Source organism: Antechinus flavipes, chromosome 2, assembly GCF_016432865.1.
Source record: "Antechinus flavipes isolate AdamAnt ecotype Samford, QLD, Australia chromosome 2, AdamAnt_v2, whole genome shotgun sequence".
In the NCBI taxonomy this organism is placed as follows: domain Eukaryota; kingdom Metazoa; phylum Chordata; class Mammalia; order Dasyuromorphia; family Dasyuridae; genus Antechinus; species Antechinus flavipes.
Genome location: NC_067399.1, coordinates 640,102,879 through 640,126,907, shown reverse-complemented (window position 1 = coordinate 640,126,907; position 24,029 = coordinate 640,102,879). Strand labels below are relative to the sequence as shown.

Sequence of the window (24,029 nt, the reverse complement as noted above, 5' to 3'; positions counted from 1 at the left end):
TCTCTAGACCATACTTTGAGAACTACTGCAACCCATAACCTCAACTCTTCTGATGTTTTAGAGCTTAGGCAAATCAGGAAATAAAAATAACTGACACTGAGCTTTAAAGTTTGTGAAGTACTTTTATGAGCTTTGTCTCATTTGAATTCTTGCAACAGCCTGTAGGATTGGCATAGAAGGCTATATTATCTTTTTAGAGAAGAAAAAATGACCGTGATTTGAAGTGTGCTCTTGCCTGACTCCAAGCCTGTCACTCTCTCTACCCACACATGCTGTCCCTCTATGGAATAACAAAACAACCTCTGAACAATCAACACCACCAAGCTCCAAAATGCCAACCAGAACTTCCCTACTTTCCAGTCATCTTAACAACTTCCTCATTAGACAAATGAATCGTTAAGAGGTTTGTCCAGGGATTGTAAATGGCAGATCTAGGATTCAATCTTGAACTCCAGTGTTCTACGCACTCCACCAGACTTCCCCTTCTCAGTCCAAATGAGGTATTAGCACTGTCATTAGAGACAAAAGATTGTTACCAAAATGGTTCCATTCTCATATGTGGACTTCCAAGATTCATCTTGTGGTGCTCTTGGGATGATCTATTTTAATTTGGTCTTATGCCAATCTTTCATGTGATGGGCACATGTATAAGAAGCTAGATAAAGGTATCCACAACAAAGGAGATGGGCTGTGTGCTCCTCAGGGTTGCAGAGTAAGGGGTGGCAAAGGAACTGGAAAAGGAGTGGTGAAAACAGGAGAGGAAGGTGCTGAGCATGTCTGTGGGAGAAGACAAGCGACAAGCACAGGTGAGCTCTTCTCTGTCCTTGGTGGTCATCAATGACATAATGCATCTGGTCAAAAGGGGAAAATAAAGGCGACTGTTCTTCAGAGTTGTCATGATGACCAACGAAATGGCTCTTAATGCCCTCTGCCCTTCATTACTTGTAATGAATTGTAATTGTTGCTGTCCCATTTCCAGCCTTGGCAGAGGAGCCTGCCCACTTAGGTTTGCAAAGTTGGTGGAAAGTATTCAAGCTAAAAATTCTTTAATAGGATACCTTGGGTATAGAATGGTGATTTCGTAATTTCATATTTAGTTTTCATAATTAGAGGTGGAATGAAATCACACATCATTACATGACCAAAGTTTAGGGGCAGCTAGGTGGCGCAATGGATAGAGCCTTAAGTCAGGAGGACCTGAGTTCAAATCTGCTCTTAGGCACTTAACACCTCCCAGCTGTGTGACCCTGGGCAAGTCACTTAACCCCAAATTGCCTCAGCAAAAAAAAAGAAAAAGAAATCTAATGACATGACCGAAGTTTGGAGTACTCTATAGAGTTATCCATGGGGTTAACTTTTGGTGGGAAACAACTGCTGGAGCTGACTCCCAAGGCTCCCCACAACTCTGGCAATCCCCAGTCCTTGATGCCGACTCAGAAGGGGTCACGAGGCAGAGGCTGGAGCCTCTCGCTCTGCCTGCCACCGGGGATGACTGCGGGTCTTTTGAACCTCTCACTTAACCTCCGCGGTTAAAAGTAGTCCCCTCCCAGATCTAACGGCGGGCGAGGGAAACAAAACACGGCCAGTGATCGGTATCCTGGACCACCCCAGGGGTGCGGACTGTTATCCTCACATAAGGTATCTCAAGAATCTGTTATTACATATGGGGAAACTGAGGCAATCAAGGTTGTGGTTCAGGCGTCTATCCCGGCTCACGGGTCAGCTCCGCGCCCTCCCCGCTCTCCCGGCTTCGGCACCCCCGAACCCCTTTGCGTCAAAGTGGGGGAAGCGTGACGGCACTGACGTCACCGGTCGTCGGGGTCGTTAGGCGGAAATTGCTCTAGGACAACACGCCTTCCTCCGGAGCCCGGGGTGGAGGCGGGGCGACAGGAGCTTCTCACGCCCCGGAAGGGGGGGGGCCCTCCGGTGCTCTCCTGGGCGTCCCCGGTCTGAGGCCGCTAGCCCTCAGGCCCGCCCAGGCCCTCACCTGCCCCACAGGTTGCAGTCGGTGAAGTAAAGGGGCGACAGGAACTTTTCCACCCGCTCCAAGGTGGTGCGCCGGTGCTTCAGCACCAAGGCCGGGGGCGTCGCCATCGCCGCAGCCTGCAATGGCCGCCGTCTGCCGGCTCCTTCCGCTCAGCGGCAGGGATTTGCAACGCATGCGCGGGCGGAGCCTCCCGAAGTTTCGAACTTCTCGCCCCGCCCCCACCTGGGCTCCACCCACTTTACTCCCCTACTTCCCTGTGCTTACAGCAGTTTCGTCCCTACCGCCGAACTGCTCACTTCTCACCTTTATCTCCACCGCGCACCTCCTCCTCCTGGTAGGGCCTCCCCTAGGGCCCGCGGGCTCGGGGTCCTCAGTCAGTTCAGCTCTACGGGTATCATTGAAGTTGCTGCCCAGCTTCGCCAGCGGGTATCAACAGGAGCCACGGCACAAGGGGTGACACCAGCGGAACGCAAGCGACCGCTCAGCCGCAACCTCGGCTCATGGCACTACAAACTGGAGCCCTTCTCTTCTCGGGACCAGGGAGGCACAACACCCGAGCTATTCAGAGGGTCTCCGAGTAGGAGGCAGCGTGCGTTATGACGGGGATCAGGGGCTGGAGACGGGGAGCAAGGAACTCTTGATTGCAAACAGCCTCTTCAGGGCGGGATCGTGGGTTTCAGAGTACAGGCGTGAGAGGTCCGCGAGCCCAAAGGCAAGGAATGGGGCGTACGGCACGGGACCGCGGACGCTGCATCTTCTACGTTGTGCTTTTCAGAAGTTAGGAACGCCTGTCTTAGCAGAGATCATCTTCCACATTTCTTGGAACCCTATTCATAAAACTTTAGGAACCAGAGAAGTTAATGTCTCACAAAACTGGGGATCTGGACCCAGATTTTCCAACTTCCAATCTTGTACTCTTTCCGTTGCACAACACTGAATGGAAGTGTGAGGTTAAGCACTTGCAGGTAAGAGGCAAGAAGGGCTTGATTTACACAGAATAGTTGTTTTTTGAATATGTTTAGAGAGGACCCCAGAGGATGAGAACAAGGAATAAAAGGGCAGTTATAGAACACCTAAAAATAGCTATTTTCTGAATAGCCAGTCAGAAATAACCTTTTGGAAATTCAAAATGTTCTATCTAGACAGAACCCTATGTCTGTTGCGCCCCCCCTTCCTCCCTCCACCCCCATTTTAAGGCTTCTCTTAACATTTATTTAAAACATGCCACTTCATGGCCTAGCTGTACCAGACCTAAAACTATATTATAAAGCAGCAGTTATCAAAATTATTTGATACTGGCTAAGGAGTAGTCGATCAGGAGAATAGATTGGCTTCACAAGACACAATCATCAGTGACTGTAGTCGTCTAGTGTTTGATAAACCCAAGGACCCCAACTTCTGGGATAAGAACTCACTATTTGACACAAATTGCTGAGAAATTTGAAAATTACTATGGCAGAAACTAAGCATTGATGTACACTTTTACCAAGATAAAGTAGAAATGGGTTCATGATTTGGACATAAAAAGATAATACAAGCAAATTAGAGAACAAGAACAAATCTGTGGAGAAGGAAGGAATTTGTGGCCAAAGAATTAGAGAATATTATGAAATACAAAATGGACGATTTTGGTTAATTTTTTTTGCATAAACGAAACCAACGCAGCCAAAATAGAAGTAGAAGGCGGGGAGGGGGGGGAGGAAGGATAAATCCAGTGTTTTCTGATAAAGGCCTCATTTCCAAAATATATAACTGACTCATATTTATAAGAACACAAGCCATTCCCTAACTGACAAATGGTCAAAGGATATATAAGCAGTTTTCAGACAATAAAAACCATTTCTGGTCATGTAAAAAAAATGCTCTGAATTACTATTAATTAGAGAGATTCAAATTAAGGTAACTCTGAGGTACCACTTCATACCTCTCAGATTGGCTAAGGTGACAGGAAAAAATTAATGTTGGAGGACATGTGGGAAAACTGGGACACTAATACATGGCTGGTGGAGCTGTGAACTGGAGAACAATTTGGAATTATGCCCAAAGGTCTATCAAGCTGATCCAGCAATGGCTCTATTGAGCCTGTATCCCAAAAAGATCTTAAAGGAGAGAAAGGGACCCACATGGGCAAAAATATTTGTGGCAGCCATTTTTGAAGTGGGAAGTAGAAAAGGCCCAGAGAGATTTACAGGAATTGATGCTGATTGAAGTGAATAGACCCAAGAGTACATTTTATACAGCAACAAGATTGGGCAATTCTGATAGATGTGGCTCTTTTCAACAATGAGATGATTCAGGCCAGTTCCACTGGTCTTGTAATGCAGAGAACCATCTGTACTCAGAGGACTGGGAAACTGAGTGTGGTTCACAACATAGTATTTTCACCTTATTTGTTGTTTGCTTGCTTATGGGGTTGTTTTCCCCCTTGTTTTTTTTTTTTCCCTTCCCTTTTGATTTTTCTGAACACAACAAATGTGGAACTATGTTTAGAGGAATTAATTGCACACGTTTAACCTATAGTGATTGCTTTGCAGTCTGGGGAGGTGGGGGAAAGGGAGAATGTTGAAAAACATCTTGACATATATTTTGAAAAATAAAAGCTATTATTTTTTTTAAAAAGCCACTTAAACCTCTAAAGGGATAGATAACCTTGTGTAACAAAATATATTTGCAGGCCACCTCATCCATGACTTCATTTGGCTGTCATAACATCCCCACTGAGATAGGCAGAGATTAAAATGATTCTCACTCAACAGATGAGGTGTAAATTCAGAAGTATTTAAACATCTTGGACAAGTTTATTAATCCACGTGTCATACTCTCCACTAAAGATTGCCAGTTTCTTGTAAGATGACCTTCTTCTTCAAGTTGTTCTGGCTTCTCTCCAGATGCTTAATTTTGAAATCTGAGGAGCCCAAAATGAAAATCTTTTTTTTTGGGCAGCCTTTTCTTCATGTTAGTACCTGGGAACAGGGCAGTGGTAGATGTTTTAATATCACATACAGACAAATTAAGATCCTTAAGCAAAAAGGTAGGTTGAAGATGATTGATAATAGGCATTTCCTTTACTGATGCTTTTCATCTCTATCCCTCTGTTGTGATGTACAAAGGCCCAAGCACAATCTATTTACAAAAAGTTGGTGATTAACAAATGGCCAACACATTTCTTTTATCCATATCCTACTTTTAAAAGCCAAACAACCATTCTGTCATTATATATGTTTAGGACCTATATTAGTTAATCTTGTTTCATTATTTATAAAAGGGAGAAAGGAGATATTTAAAGTCAGTTCCAAATCTCAAATCTAAGTTCCTATGCTGGGATAAGAATATCCCCATAATCGAACCACCTTTTCTCCCATGTTTACTGAAGGAGAATCCTCCCAAAATTAGCCAGGCTCCTCAGTGCTCAGTCCTTCCATCTTGGCTTGCTTAGGTTTCAGTCAGTCCCAAGTGACTGTAGCTTGTGAATATACTTGGGAATGAGAATACTACTCCACCAAGGTTAAATGAACCACAATACCTGTAACAAGTACCTAGATAATAGATAGGAATCTCTAGCTTAGAAACATTACCTTGTCTATGTTATAGTAATATTATCTACATTTCAGTGGTGGTATGAAATAAACACAGTTCAAAAAAGATGAAATAATCTTAACCATAAGATCTGCAGATGGGCATGAATATTACTCTACCTAAGTTAGTGCTCTAACTTCACTATATCCCCATGCTATTTTTCAAACAAACAAAATATATTGGATTTTCATTCTTTATCCAACAAATCTTTGCTTTGTTTTAGAAGTGTTTCTTTAACATCTTCAACCACAGCACAGAGAAATGACCCTGTTCTTTAAAAGGTGCTAACAGAGTACCAAGTTCTTCCAAAATAGATTGTGAGTATGAGCCAGCCAGGTCAATAAAGGACCTGGCATCAGTTCAAATAGAGTTAACAGAAAACTGGCCACTAAGTGACCTTTTTTTTTTTTTTTAAAACCACTGAAACTAAAGACTATTCTTTGCATCAATAGAAGCTGCCATACTCATGAAATAATACATTTTTAAGTAATGCAGTTATTCATCAAAAAAATGTAACCCCATCTCTCTTGACTGGTCCTTACTCTTTCCATGTATGAAGGAAAAAAAGTGCTTTCTCCTTCAACAAACTGGACTCATTCCTCCAATTTCACACAGTCGTGTGTGTGTGTGTGTGTGTGTGTGTGTGTGTGTGTGTGTGTGTGTAGTTTGTAACCAAGACCAGAAAACAAAAGTATGAAATTCTACATAATAATCCAAATACATTAGATACATAATACATGAACAATTGAGTTTTCCTACCCAGAAGAAATAAGGATGTTTGGGAATGGGAAATCAAGATCAAGGTTTTCCATACAAAGCTCCAACTTCATCTCCACTTGAACTGAAATGAAGGTAACCTTAGCAGTTTTTTCTCCCTACTGGGAAACCAGAAGAAAAAATATATATGTATACACCACGCTTAGCCCTGATATTTTAATGGAATTACTGCACTACAGTCAAGTTTACAACATTTTTTATAGAAATCACACAGAAAGGTGGCCAAAGTCACAGTACAGAATACAAAAAGTGATTTAAAATAAAAGGAAAATTTTGCTATCTTACAAGCTACAAACAGAGCTTGGAGCTCCAATGTTAGACATCAGGAAGAATGAAAAAGCCAAGTGTATTACCCAACCTTGCTTGCACAAGGCTTCCTTATGTTTATCTACATATTTAAAAATAAAATGTTCTTTTGTGTGCGTTATGTATGTGTATATATATATTAAAAAAAATCAGGTGCAGGGGATGCTATACCCCCAAAGCCCCTTCCTGAGTAGATATAGGGCCTTATTCCACCACCACCACCACCCAGTGTAAGAACCAAACCATCAGACCACCTTCCTTCTTTCTGCAGGAAGTTCTCTAGTCCACCCCCAATCACATAATCCAGTCCCTTTCTCAAACCTTTCCACCAGCTGAGGCGTTCAGAGAAGGATTGTTTCTTGTATATTGTGGATCCACTTCTTCTTTCCACCTGCACCCCTCGCCCACATTTTAAAGACAAAATATTTTAAATAAAATAAAAACAGAAAAGTTTCAAATGCACAGAGAGGCCTGTTTCCAATTCTGAATCCCCTACCACTCCCACAATGTTTGCTTCTTGGAAGACTATTAAACTCCAGGGCCAGGAAGCTGAATGCCACAAAAATACTAAAGCACCGTGGCCAGGTGCTATAGTGTTTGGTGTGGGTCTTGGTTGAAGTTCAGGTTTGAACATTTCAAAATTCCACTCACATTTAAACACCTGCCTGTATTACAGGTTTAAACTTCTATAATTAAAAAAAAATATAATCCCATTTGTGATTGTTTCTATTGAACTGTATCACACAATTTCGCTTAACTTCCAAGCCTTCTTTATATAAAAGCACTCATCACCTCCATACAAATAACACACACATACTCTCTCTCTGGATATACACAGGCACAAACATGCATACTCAAGAAAGTTATTTCAAATACTGGTTTGGTACTTATGATGTTCACTCTCCCCACTCCCCAATATTGAAAAGAAATAAAAAAGTGAACACAGCCAAACGGTATAGCTTGGCAAATTCCCCAAAGTGAAGGGTTTTTGAATTGGAAGACAAAAGCAGATGCTAAAGTTAACTTTTTAAGAGAATGAAACTTCTTTTGGGTAAGGCAGAAACTTTACACTGGAGGCATACTGCTTGAACCGTTTTGTTGAATGTCCTGGTTTTGATCATTTAAAATAAAATTTTCATTTCCCTCTTTGGGATTTGAAGCCAATGAACTGATAGCATTTGTCAAAACTGAGTGTCAAAACAGTATTTTTCTAGCCAGGCCAGGGGTTGAGAATGTTTTTCCTCAAGTAAGAAGCAAGCTTTATTTATTTAAAAAAAAAGAGAGAGAGAGAGAGGGGGGAAGGGAAAGGGAAGAAGTTTCACACAAAAGCACTACAATGGTAAACTCCCTTTGGTAAAAAGTGTAATAAATGTCTTGTACATCTGTTTGTAAAGACTAAATCTGAAGCCACCCGGTACTGTGGTACACAAGAAGCTAGAACAGTTATGCTAGCACATCAAAGCATATTTCCTTTAATAAAAAAAAATTGACAGTATGTACATTATTTACAAAAAAAGAAGGGGGGAGGAGAATCACGTTAAAACTTTCTCTATGTGCAAGAGTGTGTGTGAGAAAAGCTGGTGGATGGCACTAGGCTAGACTAGTAAACAAGCAGGTACAAAACAGTTCCACTGGAGCTAAAAAGGACCAACTGATTTGACCTTGGTGAGTCAGGAGCTTGGGGGCCAGAAGACAAGAGAGGAAGGCATGAGAGGCAGGGTGATCATCAAGAAACAAATCCACAGACGCTCCCAAAGCCCAATTACCCTGTGGGTGATCTGGCTGGATGTGAATGACCCAAAGAAATCTGGTTTGGGGGGGTGGGGGAGGATGGGGCGCTTCATGGTTTAGAACATCTCTGAACATAAAAAGTCCTTTCTCATCAGTCTTCCCAATGCTCCCCAATCCAGTTGAGCACATACAGTGTCCGGTTTGCTCATTCAATGCCCAGGCTGTGGGGAATAAGGGCTCAGCACCGCTGGGGTGGGCGAGCAAAACCGCATTTGTCCATGCCTGCGTGATCCTCAGCAGGGGAGTCCCAGACCCCTGGGAAAGAGGAGTCCCAGCTTAGGTTTAAAATGGATCCATGTTCCCAAACATTAGCCCGCTGGGGAGAGGCTGTACCAGCTGCCCACTAGTCAGGTGGCCACGTTACAGAGACACAGTGAGGTCTGAAAGGCATCGTGCTTGAATCCTTGATGCGCGGGGACACACACACCACACATCCATTCTGGGGAGTTAGGGCGTCTTGAATATTGTGCCGTATTTGACACGATACTTGTTAATGCTCACAAAGTGCAGAGTCTCTGTGTCACAGGTGGTGGTGCAGGGCACTAAGCCCTCCAGCCCTTCACCCATCAGCCATTTGTTGGTCTCAGCTGCCATTTCACGGGTTACATGTTCCTTGGTCCATTTGTCCACCCAGGCCTGGAACCGTTGGTGCAGCCGCTTGCTTACTCGTTCATGGGACTGCCAAGAAGATAAAAGATGGGTTTAGCACAAAAATCTTTGGAAATAGTTAAGTCAACCCTCTTCCTTTTAAAAACCTCATGACCAAGATCAGAACAGAAAATGCTGACCAGAGTTCTCAACAGTACAATATCTGCCCCATGATAGCTCAAGTCGGTGTAAGAGCCTCACGCCAACACTAGTTAACAACCAAGCCTTCTACTACTTGTTCTGTTTGCCCCTAACACCATTTAGATGTTCCTTCCTTATCTGGGAATCCCTAATAGGCACTTTGAACTCGGGCTGTAGAGGCACCCAGACAGGGATAAACAATTGCTCTCTGCCTTAACACTTTCCAGGTGTTTCACAAGATCTCCATATTGTTATTGCTTTGTGGGATATTGGCCACAAGAATGCTTAAATTAATAAAGTTTCCCAAGTGATACACTCAGCTCAAACCATTAGGACTGGAAGAAATCTGAACTCATCTGATCCAACCTCATGACAATATACCATACAAATAAGAGAACTGAAGACGAAAAAGAAGAAGTGTCTTCTAAGAAGGTCACAGTAAACACAATAATTGATGCTCCCTTGTCTCTGAACCTTCTCCGCCGCCACTATAAAACCCCCTCCCCCAAATAAGAAGGGATTAGGAATGAAGGAGCTGGAGGAGTGAAGGGCTCTCCGCTGCCCCAGGAGCTGATTTGCACCTGCAGAGAGGTCCCAGGTTCCTTTTGCTCTCACCTGCTGAGCACGTAGTAGAGCCGTCCTGCGGTACATGTAGTCTTCTGATTTGATCACATATACCATTTTATAAGAATTCAGTTTGAATCGGCACTCCAGCTTGTCCAAGCTCTCCACATTTTCCATGCTCTTCTTGCTATTTCCATCTTTGCCTTCCTTCTCTTGCTGTTCCCGTCCACGCTGACATTTACGGATCCGCCTTAGATTCCTGCAAACCAAAGAATCCCTTCTAGGATTAGTTTTTGTCCTGGAAGCACCTTTGGAGAGGCTACCTGGGCACTGGGCCACCTGGCTCACTTCAGAACAGCCTGTCCAATGTCAAACACCAAAGGTCACTAATGATGAAAAAGGCAAACAGCCCACACTTGGCTGGAATCCCTCTTTGGAGGCTCTATTGTCAATACTAACAATGCCGATGTCTCAGACCATACCTGGTCAAGATAGCATCAGAAATACATGCCTTTGATCAACTACAAAAAAGCAGGCCATCCTGAAAACTCCTGAGCTTGTGAAATGCCTGAAATGCTCATCTCCCTGCTGGGAAACACAAATTTCTTTGGGTAGAAGCAATAAAAATTTTATTAACAAAAGCCCGTCAAAAAGTAGGTTAATTTAAAGAATAAATGAAAAAACAAGGAATCAGTCAGTTATTTAATATATGTCTAGTTTCACATTCCTGAATGACATCCACTCTATTCTGATCCGTACAGTTTTCATGTTCTTTACCAAAAATAACAGGCTTCACTCACCTTGGCAGAAATACTGGCTTCTGGGCCAGATGTTCTCTGAGTTCTGGGGAGGTAGTATCTGAATTCACATAGCGCTCAACATAGTCTGACCATCGCTGTAAGTGGCATGCAAAAGAAAGAATTGTTTTTTTAAAAGTTGTCACCATTCAAATTTGGTTGCCATAACTTCATGAATGTTCTAGAAATGTTCAAAATCTGTTCACTTCAAAATTTTAATATCAAACAGACATAAAATTTATAATTAGTTGTAACAGAAAATACTATCTTTAGCATTTTTCCTTTTCTCACATGAAAATTAAGTGAGGTTTTCCCCTTACCTATTGCTATTAATGAAGGCAGAACATGACGTGTGTGTGTGTGTGTGTGTGTGTGTGTGTGTGAATGTAATTACTTCATTTAAGCACTTATATTCCAGGAGACATGTGCATAAGATATTCATGCCGTCATGCTCAACCTTTAGTTAGTAAGATCATACTGGATAGGATTTTGGCAGTAATCTGGCCCAACCCCTTTTCACAGATAGATAAAAGCTTAGTTGAGGCTCATGGAGACAATCAATAGGGCATTTGGATTCAGACCCAGGGTCTCTGACTCCAAAGGCAATAGTCATATCCATAAAAAAGAATGATGTAAATAATATAATAAAGTGTGGAAATCCACATGGCAAACCCAGGGTGTACTTTATTCAGGCCCAAGTAATGGGGAATGTTTCCCCATAAGGGGAGGCAGCTCCCACTCATGAAGTGAGGCTGGTCTTCCTGATGAATGACTGTTCTCTCTCATGTCACCAAGTCCATGCTGGTCTGTTTTGTGGTGGTATTCCCCTTAGGGAGAATTAAGCATTCCATTGAGAATGGAATCTTCTCCATTGAAAAGATGGAATGCTTTTTTCTGCACACTCCATCACTGGCTTAGTTCAAGTCTCTACCTCCTTTTTTGAATTCTCTTTCAATAGCCCAGGTCTTTTAAAGTCTCCCTCCTTTCAGCCTTTCACCTCTCCAACCTTTTCTTCTCCCAGTTATCAAAGTGAATGTTTTAAAGTACAGTCCCAACCCTACAAAAGAAAATACAGCAGCACCCTATTGCCTGTAGGATGAAGCAGCTAGACGAAGCTGTAGCTACAGCACTAGACTTGGAAGCAGATCCCCTCATTAGCGGTATGACCTGCCAAATCACTTAACCTCTCTCAGTCTTAGTTTTCTCAGCTGTAAAATGGCCTAATGGCTGTAAAGGCTAGATAATGATGTTATTATTGGATACTGCTGTTTAGCTTTTCCCAACCTTCCCAGCCTGGCTTTCCATATCCACTGTATCACTTCAGCCATCTCCTCTACCTGGAACATTCTCCTGCCTCACTTCTCAGCCTCTCTGAAATCCCTTGTTTCCTTCAAGACTGCTTTAGCAACACTTCTTGAAGCCTTTCCTGGACCAGTTTTCACTCAGGGAGGTCTGTAAACAGGCCTGCGCACAGTGACTGCCCTTTAGAATACAGGCTATTTGTGAATAGGACAATTTCCTTTAGTTTGCACTTCCAGGCCTAGCAAGGCAGTAAGTGCTCTGGCTCCTCCAGGATGCTAAGTTAACAAATCAGCATTGTGTGCTTGGTTATGGCAGCTTTTCCTCGTTTTCCCTCTGTTTAAGTACAGTAGGATCCTGGTTTGATATTAAATAAAAGGAGAGGCCTGAGACTTGTATATAGTTCCTTCCGCGCAAAAGAACCCAAAGCATCTCCTGAGGAATCTTATCCTTTAGCAAGTCTAATGGGAGTGACCTATACCTTATGACGTCATCACGTTAAGCTCTAACAAAGTGTGACAGCTGTGGAAGGTAAGGAAGGGATAAGAGTCACACCACAGGACACAAGCAAGGACGGCCAAGGATTGGGTGTCCTTGGAGGGAGCACATGACATATACAGATGTCCCCAGGAAGACCTCTGGTTGAGGATCTCCTACCTCTGCCTCCACAGGGTCATCCGAGTTCTCTTCTTCTGTGTCTAGCAGCTCAATTGTCAGCTGAACTTGGCCTCGGCTCTGAATGAACATGAGCTACAAGGGAGAGGCACAGAAAATTAAGAAATGGACTATCCCAAAAGGGGAAGTGCCCTGGGACAGAGAAAAGAAGAACGTTGCAATTTAAAGATTTCTTATAAGCCAAGTGACTGATTTCTCCCCTTTCTCCCCCGTCCCCCTGCCCCCAGGGTTGGTCTCTTGTCTCACACAGAAAAAAAGATAAAGAAGTACTGAAAAACTTTGGCAGCTAATGGCAAGTTCTAATGTTAGAATATTTAAAGTACAAAGTAGGTCCAGCTCCAAGTTTACTACCAGCTAGCTATTTTTTTTAACTCAAAGAATGCTCATGTAACAGTAAAGTTCACTGAAGGAACAAGATGAACTCAATGGGCAACATAATCATCTCTTGTTGACTTGCATGAAAATGCTGATAGAAGCTAATCACCTAGTGAGTCAGAAAGGGATTGTCCCCATCCCAGTTTCTAAAACCAACTACAGGCAAAAACAAATCAGAGAGGTGAATGCTAAAAATCGTGATTAAGGACATGTAGACATATCCTTTTATGACCCTACTTGTGTGAATGTATTCACTCAAAAAGATTGTGGCAAACTCTGACCCCATGCCTGAGGACATATTTAGATCAAAACAAAACCTCTTCACATTACTTTAAGACATGCATAAGATTGTAAGAAAGATTCTTATTCACATACATCATGAAGGGTAAATCCTTTTGGCCAGAGAGGACTTTTTATAGCTCTTTCCCAAGATTAGACCATGAAATCAGGCAAATGGTTAACACAGTGGTGGGCAATCAGGACTGGAAAAGGCTTAAGCTATACGCAACATTAAGAATTCCATCTTCCTACATGAAAGGGGAGTATGATACGGTGTGAAGGACCAGAAAACAAACATGGCCATGAGTTCTAGCTATGTTACTTGTTGGCTGAAGTCACTACTCCTCACATCACTAATCAAGTAGGGAATAATCTTTGAAGGAACTACTTGACAGCTAGTCCAAAAATCAAATTAGATCAATGTAAAACACTCGAAAGTTATTATGTACCATACAAATGAAAGAATTCGTTACTATATTGATAGTGTGGGGGCAAATCATTCAAGTGAATCAAATAGGTCCACAAGGACCAAAAACTTCCTTCATTTGGGCTTCTCCGGCTGCCTGTTGTTAAGCTGGGAGTGTTAAGCTTCAGAAGATCTCTCACCTTAAAGCAATTCTCATCTGACATGAGCTGCTCTGCTTTACGCTGATATGTGGATTCCATGAGGGTTCGAGAGGTTTGTGTATTTAAGGTGCCACCCGTGGCACTGTTGCTGTTTTCTGATAAGTAGAGGTCAGTCACTTGTACACAAATCTCGTCACTTACAATGTGCTGGAGCTAGGAAGGTGCAAAGAAAAAAGATTTAAGGAAAAAGAAGCTCAAAACATGGACCACATATGTGCTAAGTCAACAATTCTACTTTTCTCTACAATTCATTCAACCTCTTCTTGGTCAATTTGTCTGAGGAACTCAAAAGTTTACTTCAAAAGGAAAAAATAAAATTCTATAAGAACTACATTATTATTGTGGAAGAAAAACCAATGAAGATAAGTCAAATCTTGAAGTGTCTTCAGAAAAGAAAAGCTAAATGACAGAACTCAATGGAATAGAGCACTTACATAGTAGTTTAATATAAATTAACTCTGCATTCACTTAAGGACAACCATAGCAGAAATTCAGACAACAATTAACAGTTGGAATTTCATGACTGCCTCATTAAATCTTGTCTTTGTTGATTCTGGCAGTTAGAATCTTATGGAATATTGTAGAGGGCCAGAACTCTGGAGAAGTATACTTGAAACAAGGATACTTACAACAAGGGGTTTACTCAGTGTGACTGATGAGATAATGGTTCTCTAGTTCACATATATCTACTATGATATAATAATATAATCACTCTAGTTTGATATAACAATATAATCACTCTAGATCACATACTCAGTATACTGTAATGACGTAATTGTTGTAATAGGATATTTAAGGGCTGAGAGAACTGGGGACACAGTCAGTCAAAATGAACAGACTGTGAAGACACTCTGTGAAGGAGAGAATGAAGATTTTAGACTCTATTTCTGACTATCCAGTTGAGACCAAGACCTGTCCAGAGGACCTCCAGAGAGGTAGCCTGGGGATTCCAGAATATTATTAGCTATATTCCACCTCCTTAATTATTTTCATTTTGAAATTAAAACCTCTGAGTGCAAAATTCAGACAATGGAGGAAAGTGAAAGAAAAGAATGAGATAAGCTAAAAGCAGAAAGTAACATCCTTGATTATTTTAATACTTTGCAACAGTTTGATTCTCAAGAAGCTTTCCTATTGATAGAAAACACTTTTCTTGTAGTGGCAATAATTGTGATAACTCAAGACTTTTATAAAAATAAGAACAGGAATAAATAATTATTTTTTTAAAATACTTCTAATTTATAATAAAATAAAATATAAATTCTAGGAGATAAAGAGAAACTATAAGTTATCTCCAACTAACATGGGTGATAGAGAAAGATACAAATTTCAAATTTGGACCTAACCAGCAAATACTAGATGACAATTACAAATCTCTGAGAAGCTGAGAAGGGGCTTAAGTATCCTTAGAATATATAAGCAGCAACATGGAATAGTAGAAATATTTAATTTAGAGTCAAAAGATTTGGATTTAATTCTGCAATGAGCCAGATTATAGATTCAAATTCTGGCCAATGCTGCTTCCTCATCTGTAAAAATGTCTGGGCTGGACTAGATGGTCTCTCAAGGCCCCTGTGGGAAGTTCTAAGACTTTAAAATAGCCTATCATCCACTTTGTAATTTACTACAGTCATGTTCTGGGCCTGTTTCACCATCTTCTAATCGCCATTGTTGGATTAGAATGATGCCAAATCAATACTTAAGATGTAAACCAACCAAAACAAGAATCTAAACCCTGTAGATAAGTAGTCAGTTTAAGTTCTTTCCTTCTAAAACTTTATTGCTACAAGATGCATTTCCACGATGAGTCTAGTCTTTTAAAAAATAAATAAATATCATCACTTTTTATAAAGGCCATCATGAAGAGCTCTTTCACTCTGATATTTATTAAACTAGCTTTATCATATTCTTAGAAAATCAAATGCAAAACAATAGCACGGAAGTTCTTTGAGGAAATACTAGTCTTCTTAGCCATTACTTCTATTTAGTGATGAAAGCTCAAATCTCCTGTTGAGCAGTTAGAACAGGAACCAGAATGAAAAGGGTATTATGGATGAATGGGTGGTTAAGATCAGTATCAGAAAACAAAAGAAGAAAGGAACAAGAAAGGGATGAAGATTTTCAGGGTAGAAATTCTCAACCATGGAAGTAAAATAGATCCAATAGGGAAAAAAGAAATGAAAGATACAAAGGAAAAGGATACAAGTGATAAGTCCAAAAAAGATGATGGTTCATGCATATAGGTGAAGCCTTGGAAAAGGACATAAATGGGAATGAGAAAAGAACTAAAAACATGTGTGTGTGTGTGTGTGTGTGTGTGTGTGTGTGTGTGTGAGAGAGAGAGAGAGAGAGAGAATGAAAGAATCATATAATGATGAACAATTTTAAAGAGAAATATAAAACGAAGTATGAAATGAAAGGTCTTCATCTGACTCATGCTAAGTAGGAGATATCTATTATGAAAATGAAGGGCAAGAATTTGGATGGAGCTTGTTGAGTGCGTAACATGCTAAAACAAAGTAAGAGGAAAAGCATACATCTGTTATAAATTTATTTCCAATAAATTTCAAATACTAAAATGCAAGAAAAAGGAACTAAATGTATCTTAAGAGAATAGCTTTACACACATGGGGAAAGCCCACCAGACCAGCTGGGTGCACTCACCCTCCAGGCCTAGCAAGGTAGGTTGTGGGATGAGAAGATGCTGGAACAGATAAGACATTTGAATGATTAAGGCTAATACTATTTCTCTCAATGTGAACTATAAAACAATGAAGTAAAAAACCCCAGAACTTTGGCCAAAGCAAAAAGTCAAAGTGCAAATCATATGCCACAGACATAGACACGCCACCCAAAATAAAACACAGGTCTTACTGATAATCTGAGAAAAGAGACCAAAAAACAATTTAAATAATAACAGCCACAGTTACCCCCCATGCTTTGAAACCACTGGAAAAGCTTGCAGAAACTTTTTTTTTTTTTAAAGGAAACTTCTTTTCTTGATTACTAAGTACAACTTTTTCTCCTATCTGTTCAAGAGCTCTCTTTGTCAAAAGTTGTCCCTCATTTTCAGCCTTCATCAAGGAGTGACAGTCCTTTTCTCACCTGTCTTACAATGCTCTGGATCAATTTGTCCATGGTAAAGGCGATATAGGCATGAATAGTGAACATCTCTCTTAGGGAGTCCTCATACTGTGAAGAGTCTATGTTGCCATCCAGGAGGCTCCGTACCATATCCAGGAAGGCTGGATAATAATCTTCTACATCGACATCCACTGTGAGAAAGAAGCAACAGATGATTAAAGTTTTGCCCATTGCCCAAAATACCAAGACAGGGCACTTCCCAGAAGAATTCAACAAAACCACCCAACCCCTGAGGCTCAAGACAGCTGATATGCTTAAACAGGTGGATAAAAGACCTGTCTGGCCTGGTCGAGAAGAGTGATCCTACAACAAATGCCAGCTTCTAAAATTAAATGATTGAACATTTTATGAAGCTGGCTACTGACAGGGCTACTTGCCTTTCTGAGAACCCAAAAATATCTAAGCATTTAGTGCCTGCAACAAGTTTTCAGATCTACCCACGAGGGAAACTCTATTTCCTAGGCTAATATATTAATACAGCATTTGCCACATGTATCATTGCTCAAAAGCTATTTTAATGCAGGGGAAAGTGGCTCCAGACTGAATATGAAAGGCAGGAAGACAGTATATTATTCAAAGGTTGAGACAGCTTCAGAGAGAAAAAAGGAAAAAAGGACAGATCCTCTAGGACAGAAAGACATGATCTGTATTTAATGATAGTCTCTATATGTTTGTCAGGGTCCTTTTACTTAAGGATGAATCTTCAAGTATACATTTTACAAAATGAATTAACTGATTAGTATAAACTGTTAATGAATCCCTTCACCCACTGGTGAAAAGGAATCAAATGGCTCTCCAATAGCTGCTCCCCAACAACCAGATAAAGAAGGTGAAAGAAAGAAAACTTGTGGTATAGCCTAGGTTAATAGCCTAGGTTTTCTGCTTACATTTCAATATACATTTCAGAGGATGAGTGAGAGTGTGTGTGTGTGAAGCAAAATCAAGTTAACATAAGAAATTGTTAATGTCTTAAAGACATCAAAGCTTAAAGAATATTTGGACATCAGCAATAACTGATATACAAAAGAGAAAAACATAGATTGATAAATAACACAACCAACCTGAAATTAGATGGTACTTTTGTCTCAAGACATTGCACCACAATAAAGTCTATTCTCTGTGGAAAAAGTATTAGTTTTCAAGAATGAAATATCCTAAGATATTTACCAACCATATACACTGATAACCACAGAAGGTTTATTAGTTTTCTCAGTAGAAAATATAATAAAAATTAGGATTACTAACCCAGTCTTAGAATTCCAATTAATTCTAGATGTTCCTCAATCTTAAATCTAATCCATATCTACCTTAATTTACCTTCGCTCTAATCTACTATTATTAACCTTGTAATGTGTTGAAAGAATGATAACCTAAGCATGTACGAGAACCTTCTAAGTCTATTCCCCAGACAAAAGTGAATGATTCTGGATGTGAACAGTGAGAATTTGTTTTTGCTTTACTCTGCATATTTAAAAAGGTTTTTTTTCCCCTTTTAAAAACAGGAATGGGAAGAAAAACAAATAGGTGCTTGTTAACAGGAAAATAAAATGGTAAGAAAGAACAAATAACTAATCCACATGTCCAAGTTCCAAATAAAAAGCAATTCAATTGCAATCACCTGGAAATCTCACCCAACCCACCCCCCACTCCCCACAGTCACTCACTGGGTTCTTTGAGCCTAAGCTGGATGGCTGGGCTGTCACTCTTGTCCCGCTTTATCCCCAGTACTTCCCGTTCCCATTCCCTTTCCCGGTTTTCTTCTTCAATCTGTCGCTCAGCTTGGGAACAAATTCTCAGCAGCCTTAAGCACAGAATCTGGTGCAGCCTTAAGAAGATATACCAATTGTTGTTGACATAGAAGAGATTGTAGACATCATCCATCCCACGGAACTTCTGAGCTGCTGTGTTGCTGAATAATAGCTTTGATTTCGGGGGGCTGCCGCCCACCCCGTTGTGCTTTTTGGCAGCTCCTGTGGCTTCATCCACATCCATCTCTTCCTCCTCTTCCTCTTCCACATCTGAGAGATCACCTCTCTGGGCAAAGAGCAGATCTGGAATGAAATGATGCATGATCTGCTTGATTTTATATTTGTCTTCTTTTTGGATTCCTGTTTGCCTCTTTACATGATGGATAATCAAAGCAGCAGCATCTTCCAATATCTGTTTGTCTTCATAGGCGAGAGAAAGGTGTGGGCCAACTGGGACTCCAGAATTATCTTCTGTAGCCTGCTCTTGCCTCTGAAGTAGGAAAGACACAAAGAGAGAACACATCAGCTACACATTGGAGGCCTGCCACTGGCAACACCATCCTGGCCACTATGCGACAAAATTAAGAGACAAGACTATCTTGCCATCCAAAAAGGACACAAAAGTTAATACTAATGGCATCCTACCAGAATTAAGAAGACCAAAAAGGTAATCTGCTGGATGACTGTGGATAGACTGGGAAAACATGAAAGTTTCTGAGCAGGGCTATAAGAGATGCATAAAAAGTGGGGCTTCAAGAGAATGAGCCTGCCACTGCTATGTAAAATGGATTAAAAAAGGAAGAGCCTGGAAGAAGGAATTCTAAGATTAGGGTGGAGTCAGCAGATTCAAAAAACGAATAGGCAAGCTTCAAATGATGCGCCTACACCATTTGACATGAAGAAATATATCAGACCCTGGGAAAACTATCTCATTCTCTTTACAGAAGATGGATGTGCATGAAGCCACAGGAGCGGCCAAAAAGCACAATGCCCAAACATAAGGGCATTTTACGTGAAGAAAGTGGTGTCCTTCTGTAAATCAATTCTGGTTCAGGTATGGGGTACAGTAAAGGAATCAAGTTTCTTCCAAGCCAGATCATTAATAGAACTGCACATAAGCTAACACCACAGATGCAAGAGACACCCGCAGAAAACAATTCCCTGCTTACTTCATCATAGATGCTCTCTATTTCATTGAGTAAGCTCTTCGACCTCAGGACCTTGGTGTCGTTTTGTTTGAAGTTGATTCCCTGGTGGTCTAGGGACTTCAGGTAATACTTCTCATTTTGCTCCCTCCAAACCTTGTTGAACCCTCTCTGAGCTTCTCTCCATTCCTCTTCTTTCATCTTCAACCTTTGATGGACAAAAACAAAGATAAGAGGAACCAAACGGGTGTAAGCACGTATTACCAGGCTCGATCAAGGCACTAGGAAACAGTTTTTTCTAATCCATCCCATCATTTATTCAGGACCTAAGAAGCTTTCCAGTAGTATTGGATATCTACAAATCTCTTTGGGGGACACATCACAACAATGTCTAAAATTTTATTTTTAAGCCTGTAGAACAAAGAATAGACTTTACTAAAAGCTCTTTCCTTGATCCAATCTCATAGATGCCACAAACTTGGATTAAAAATATCAACTCACAGAGAAAAATAGAGAATTGTATGAAAATTTCTCAAAAGCCCAAATAAAGTCAAAATTATGAGTATATAATAGGCGCCTTGAATAAAGGCAAGGGGGCTGAAAACCCAGTTCTTTGATATTACCAAAACAAAAAAAGTATAAGTAACAGAGGAAAACAACAGGCATGTCAGATAAATGAAAGGAAAAAAATGTATTAAATGATGAAATGCTATTCAAGTTACAATAGAATAAACTTGCACACTGAATAAAGGGAGATAAAACAAACAACTGTGTGTAAAGCAAAGCTTGGAAGACACTGGTTTAGTAGGGAAAAGTAATTCCCTAAGGACTTAACAGTTATATTTGAGAGCATTTTTGAATGACCAAAATAAAAATTTAAATCACCCAAGACAATCCACTGGGGGCATAAAAGAAATGAAAATGGAAATTAAAACTATGAGTAATGTTTTGGAACAAAGAAATGAACTGTACACCTCTACAAAAAAGGTTACACCTCTACAAAAAAGGTTAGTCCTGTCCCTCAAAAGTTAAGAACTGAGCTCCATTGGTACCCCTTTTCACAGATAGAAAAAGAAAGCTTGTTTAAAGTGGTATTCACTCTCTGCTCCTAGAAACATTTTAAAGAGAAAAAGAAATGAATGTTCCCAGAACTGTTCGGGAACAGTGAATTTCCACTAAGGAGAAAATGTGAAGTATTTTAGTTCTTGGCAGTTTCAGTCACTCAGATAGTCACGGGTTACAAGGTGGCTGATTAAGCTAGAGAAAAAAAGAAAACCCACTATAAAGCAGCTACTAAAGGATCTTCCTCCATTTTGTATTCTGCCACATACCAACAGACATACTTTACAGCACAGCCTGGAGATTTTCTTATAAGTTTGGAAATGGGAAATGTCTCCATAAAGAAATGCCCAGGTTATAACCAAGCATGCTTTCTTTCACATACTTTCTTTTAAAGACACAAACCCACTGCTACATGTGACCTCTATTGCTAGGACCATACCTCTTCAGAACTATGGGTACAGCAATGGATGGATTCTTTCTCAGGCCATCAATAATGTCAGCAGCTTTATCAGCATAGATCCTCTGGAGCGCTTTTCGGTGAATCACCTCAGAAGAGCCGCCCAGAGTGTTGTCTAAGCGGAATTTGGCCTGCTCCTCAGCAGACAATCGTGACAGTTTCTTCTGAATTGTCTCTAGGACCCGGATAGTTGCCAGATTGGTTTCTAAGACCACATCGAGCTAAGGAAGAACGTGGGGGGAAAAAAGTCAAAACAGCAAATATGCATTTCTTATGAAAAAGCTGTCATCTTTTCCTAGATATTAAACATATCTTTCATTAAGCCACATCAAAATAAATCTCAGGACACAAATAAATTAAAAAAAAAATCCATTGAACCATGCCCAAAAGACAATCTAAACTGTGCATACCCTTTGATCTAGTAAATGTCTCCACTGGGTCTTTATCCTAAAGAGATCATAAAGGAGGGAAAAGGACCCACATGTGCAAAAATACACGTAGCAACCCTTAGTAGTGGCAAGAAACTGTCAACTAAGTGGATGCCCATCATTTGGAGAATGGCTGTGGAATATTGTTCTATAAGAAATAATCATCAGGATGATTTCAAAGAGACCTGGAGAGATTTACATGAATTGATGCTAATTGAGTAGAACCAAGAGAACATTGTACACAGCAACAAGATTATGTGATGATCAACTATGACCAAGATTTGGCTCTTTTCAACAAGGAAGCGATTCAAGGCAATTCCAATAGACTTGTGATGAAGAGAGCTAGAAATACCAGAGATAAGTAGGAGGATTGAATGTGGATCAAAGTACAGTATTTTCATTTTTGTTGTTGTTTGCTTATTTTCTTTCTCTCTTTTTTTTTACCTTTTTGATTTGATTTTTCTTGTAGATCATGATAAATGTGAATATGTATGTATATGTAAATATGTATAGAAGAACTGTACATTTTTAACCTATATTGGATTGCTTGCTATCTAGAAGAGGAGAAAGGTGGGAAGGGAGGATGAAATTTTTGGAACACAAGATTTTGCAAGGGTGAATGTTGAAAACTATCTTTGCATGTATTTTGGAAAATAAAAAGCTACTATTATAAAATAAAATAATAAATTAACAAATTAAATTAAAAATGCATTAGCTAATTCACATTTAGCTTTGTCCCATGCATAATGAATTCATGCAATACAGTGTGAAGGCAACAATAGTTAACATTCTCAAGTATACTTTTCACCCAATTTGGGCACACATTAACATTTGTTTTAGGACCAGACTGATTTTCTTCCATGGTCTATGCAATGGAGCTGTGAATGCATGGAAGTTCAAGGATTTTCTAGTCAGGTGGATCTCTTAAGTACACAAAGCTGTCCATACACATTCCCTAGATAGCTAACAAACCCATCTCATACTACCTACCTAGGCACCTAGCTATTTATACAGTCTTCAAATTCCCAATATCTACATACACACATACACACCCCTTCGCTCTTTACCAACATAAAATTCTTCCAACTAGTCAAAAAGTGGCAAAAGAAGACAACCAATGAGGAAGAAATGTTCATTAGCAAAAATAAAATCAGGTTCCTTTCCTAGCAACCGAATCTAACAAATATTAACTGCCTACTAACTTAAAGGACACTGTACCAGACACTAAGGGGAAAAAAAGAAAAAGAAAACAGCTATATTCAAAGAGTTTGAGTTTTTAAAGAGTTTTAAAGACTGGGACACTTTGTATCCGTCTTTAAAAAGCAGGGTCACCTTTTAACAGTTAGTTTCCTGGTTACAGTGGATGTCCCAGAAATTGAAGGTCAGTCCACAGCTTTATTAAGCCAGGACAGCCTGTGTGAGCAGCACTGGTGTGGCAGAAAATGCTTGCTTTCAAATAATAGCCCCTGTAGTGCCCTTGTCCAAAAGTTCCTTCCCACGGGTCCCATAGAGAGAAGAAAAAATCTGGATGCCTGCTCTATACGCCAATGTACAAGAATGTTTCTACCAGTCCTTGTGATCGGAGCAGGTGACTCTCTCTTGCCTTCAACTCCCTAGCAGGCAGGGCCTCTGAGTTTTAAGGACAACCCCCAAAAGCAAGGAGCGGGATGAAATGCTTCCTTTGGGAAAAAAATAGGATTTCACATAGAACAGGAATTCTATCTGCATTTAATAATGGGTATTTTTTAAAAACCAGACTTGACTTGAGGACTTCCCTGGATTAATGCTAACAGGCACTTTCTCTCCTATTCAAATTTTTGATTTCTTGTCTGAAGTGAGTCCCTGAGAGGGCTTATCAAAGGCCTTATCCCCAGGATGGGTCACAAACATAATTTGAACACAAGGTTTTTCCATGGCACTGGAATGCTCTACATTTTAAACTGAGAACACAATAACAGAGGGGACAGGGTTGCACAGTGGGAAGTGGCTGGATCTCCATCTCAAAAGACTCCAGTCCACTTCTGCCTAACACAAGTCATTATCACTTGACTCCTTTTAACTTCAATTTCTTCTTCCATCAAGTGAGGCATCACCCTTCCATAGTTGGTGCAAAGATCAAGTGAGATAACACATGAAAATTGCAATATAAATGTTAGTTCTTATTACTGAAAGCAAAAGATTTCTTTACATTTTACACCATACT

The 24,029-nt window shown here is 40.3% G+C and overlaps 2 protein-coding genes across 4 annotated transcripts in view; both read right to left on the bottom strand.

The window, feature by feature from the left end:
* MAN2C1 (mannosidase alpha class 2C member 1) overlaps window positions 1-2,160 on the bottom strand; it is a 35,291-nt gene extending 33,131 nt beyond the window's left edge. Inside the window, exon 1 of the mRNA XM_051982214.1 lies at window positions 1,988-2,160. Within this exon, the coding sequence (XP_051838174.1) occupies window positions 1,988-2,094 (107 nt within the window). The 5' untranslated portion in view covers window positions 2,095-2,160. The remainder of the gene's footprint in view (window positions 1-1,987) is intronic.
* A 5,929-nt stretch (window positions 2,161-8,089) lies between these two features.
* The window catches only part of SIN3A (SIN3 transcription regulator family member A), a 63,149-nt gene continuing 47,209 nt past the window's right edge, over window positions 8,090-24,029 (bottom strand). For all 3 annotated transcript variants that reach the window (XM_051982210.1, XM_051982213.1, XM_051982211.1), the window contains exons 13-21: window positions 21,381-21,619; window positions 19,904-20,087; window positions 18,651-19,224; window positions 16,948-17,117; window positions 13,822-13,995; window positions 12,544-12,636; window positions 10,591-10,685; window positions 9,842-10,049; window positions 8,090-9,115 (exon numbers count right to left, since the gene is read on the bottom strand). In XM_051982210.1, coding sequence (XP_051838170.1) covers window positions 8,885-9,115; window positions 9,842-10,049; window positions 10,591-10,685; window positions 12,544-12,636; window positions 13,822-13,995; window positions 16,948-17,117; window positions 18,651-19,224; window positions 19,904-20,087; window positions 21,381-21,619 — 1,968 coding nt within the window. In that variant the 3' untranslated portion in view covers window positions 8,090-8,884. The remainder of the gene's footprint in view (window positions 9,116-9,841; window positions 10,050-10,590; window positions 10,686-12,543; window positions 12,637-13,821; window positions 13,996-16,947; window positions 17,118-18,650; window positions 19,225-19,903; window positions 20,088-21,380; window positions 21,620-24,029) is intronic.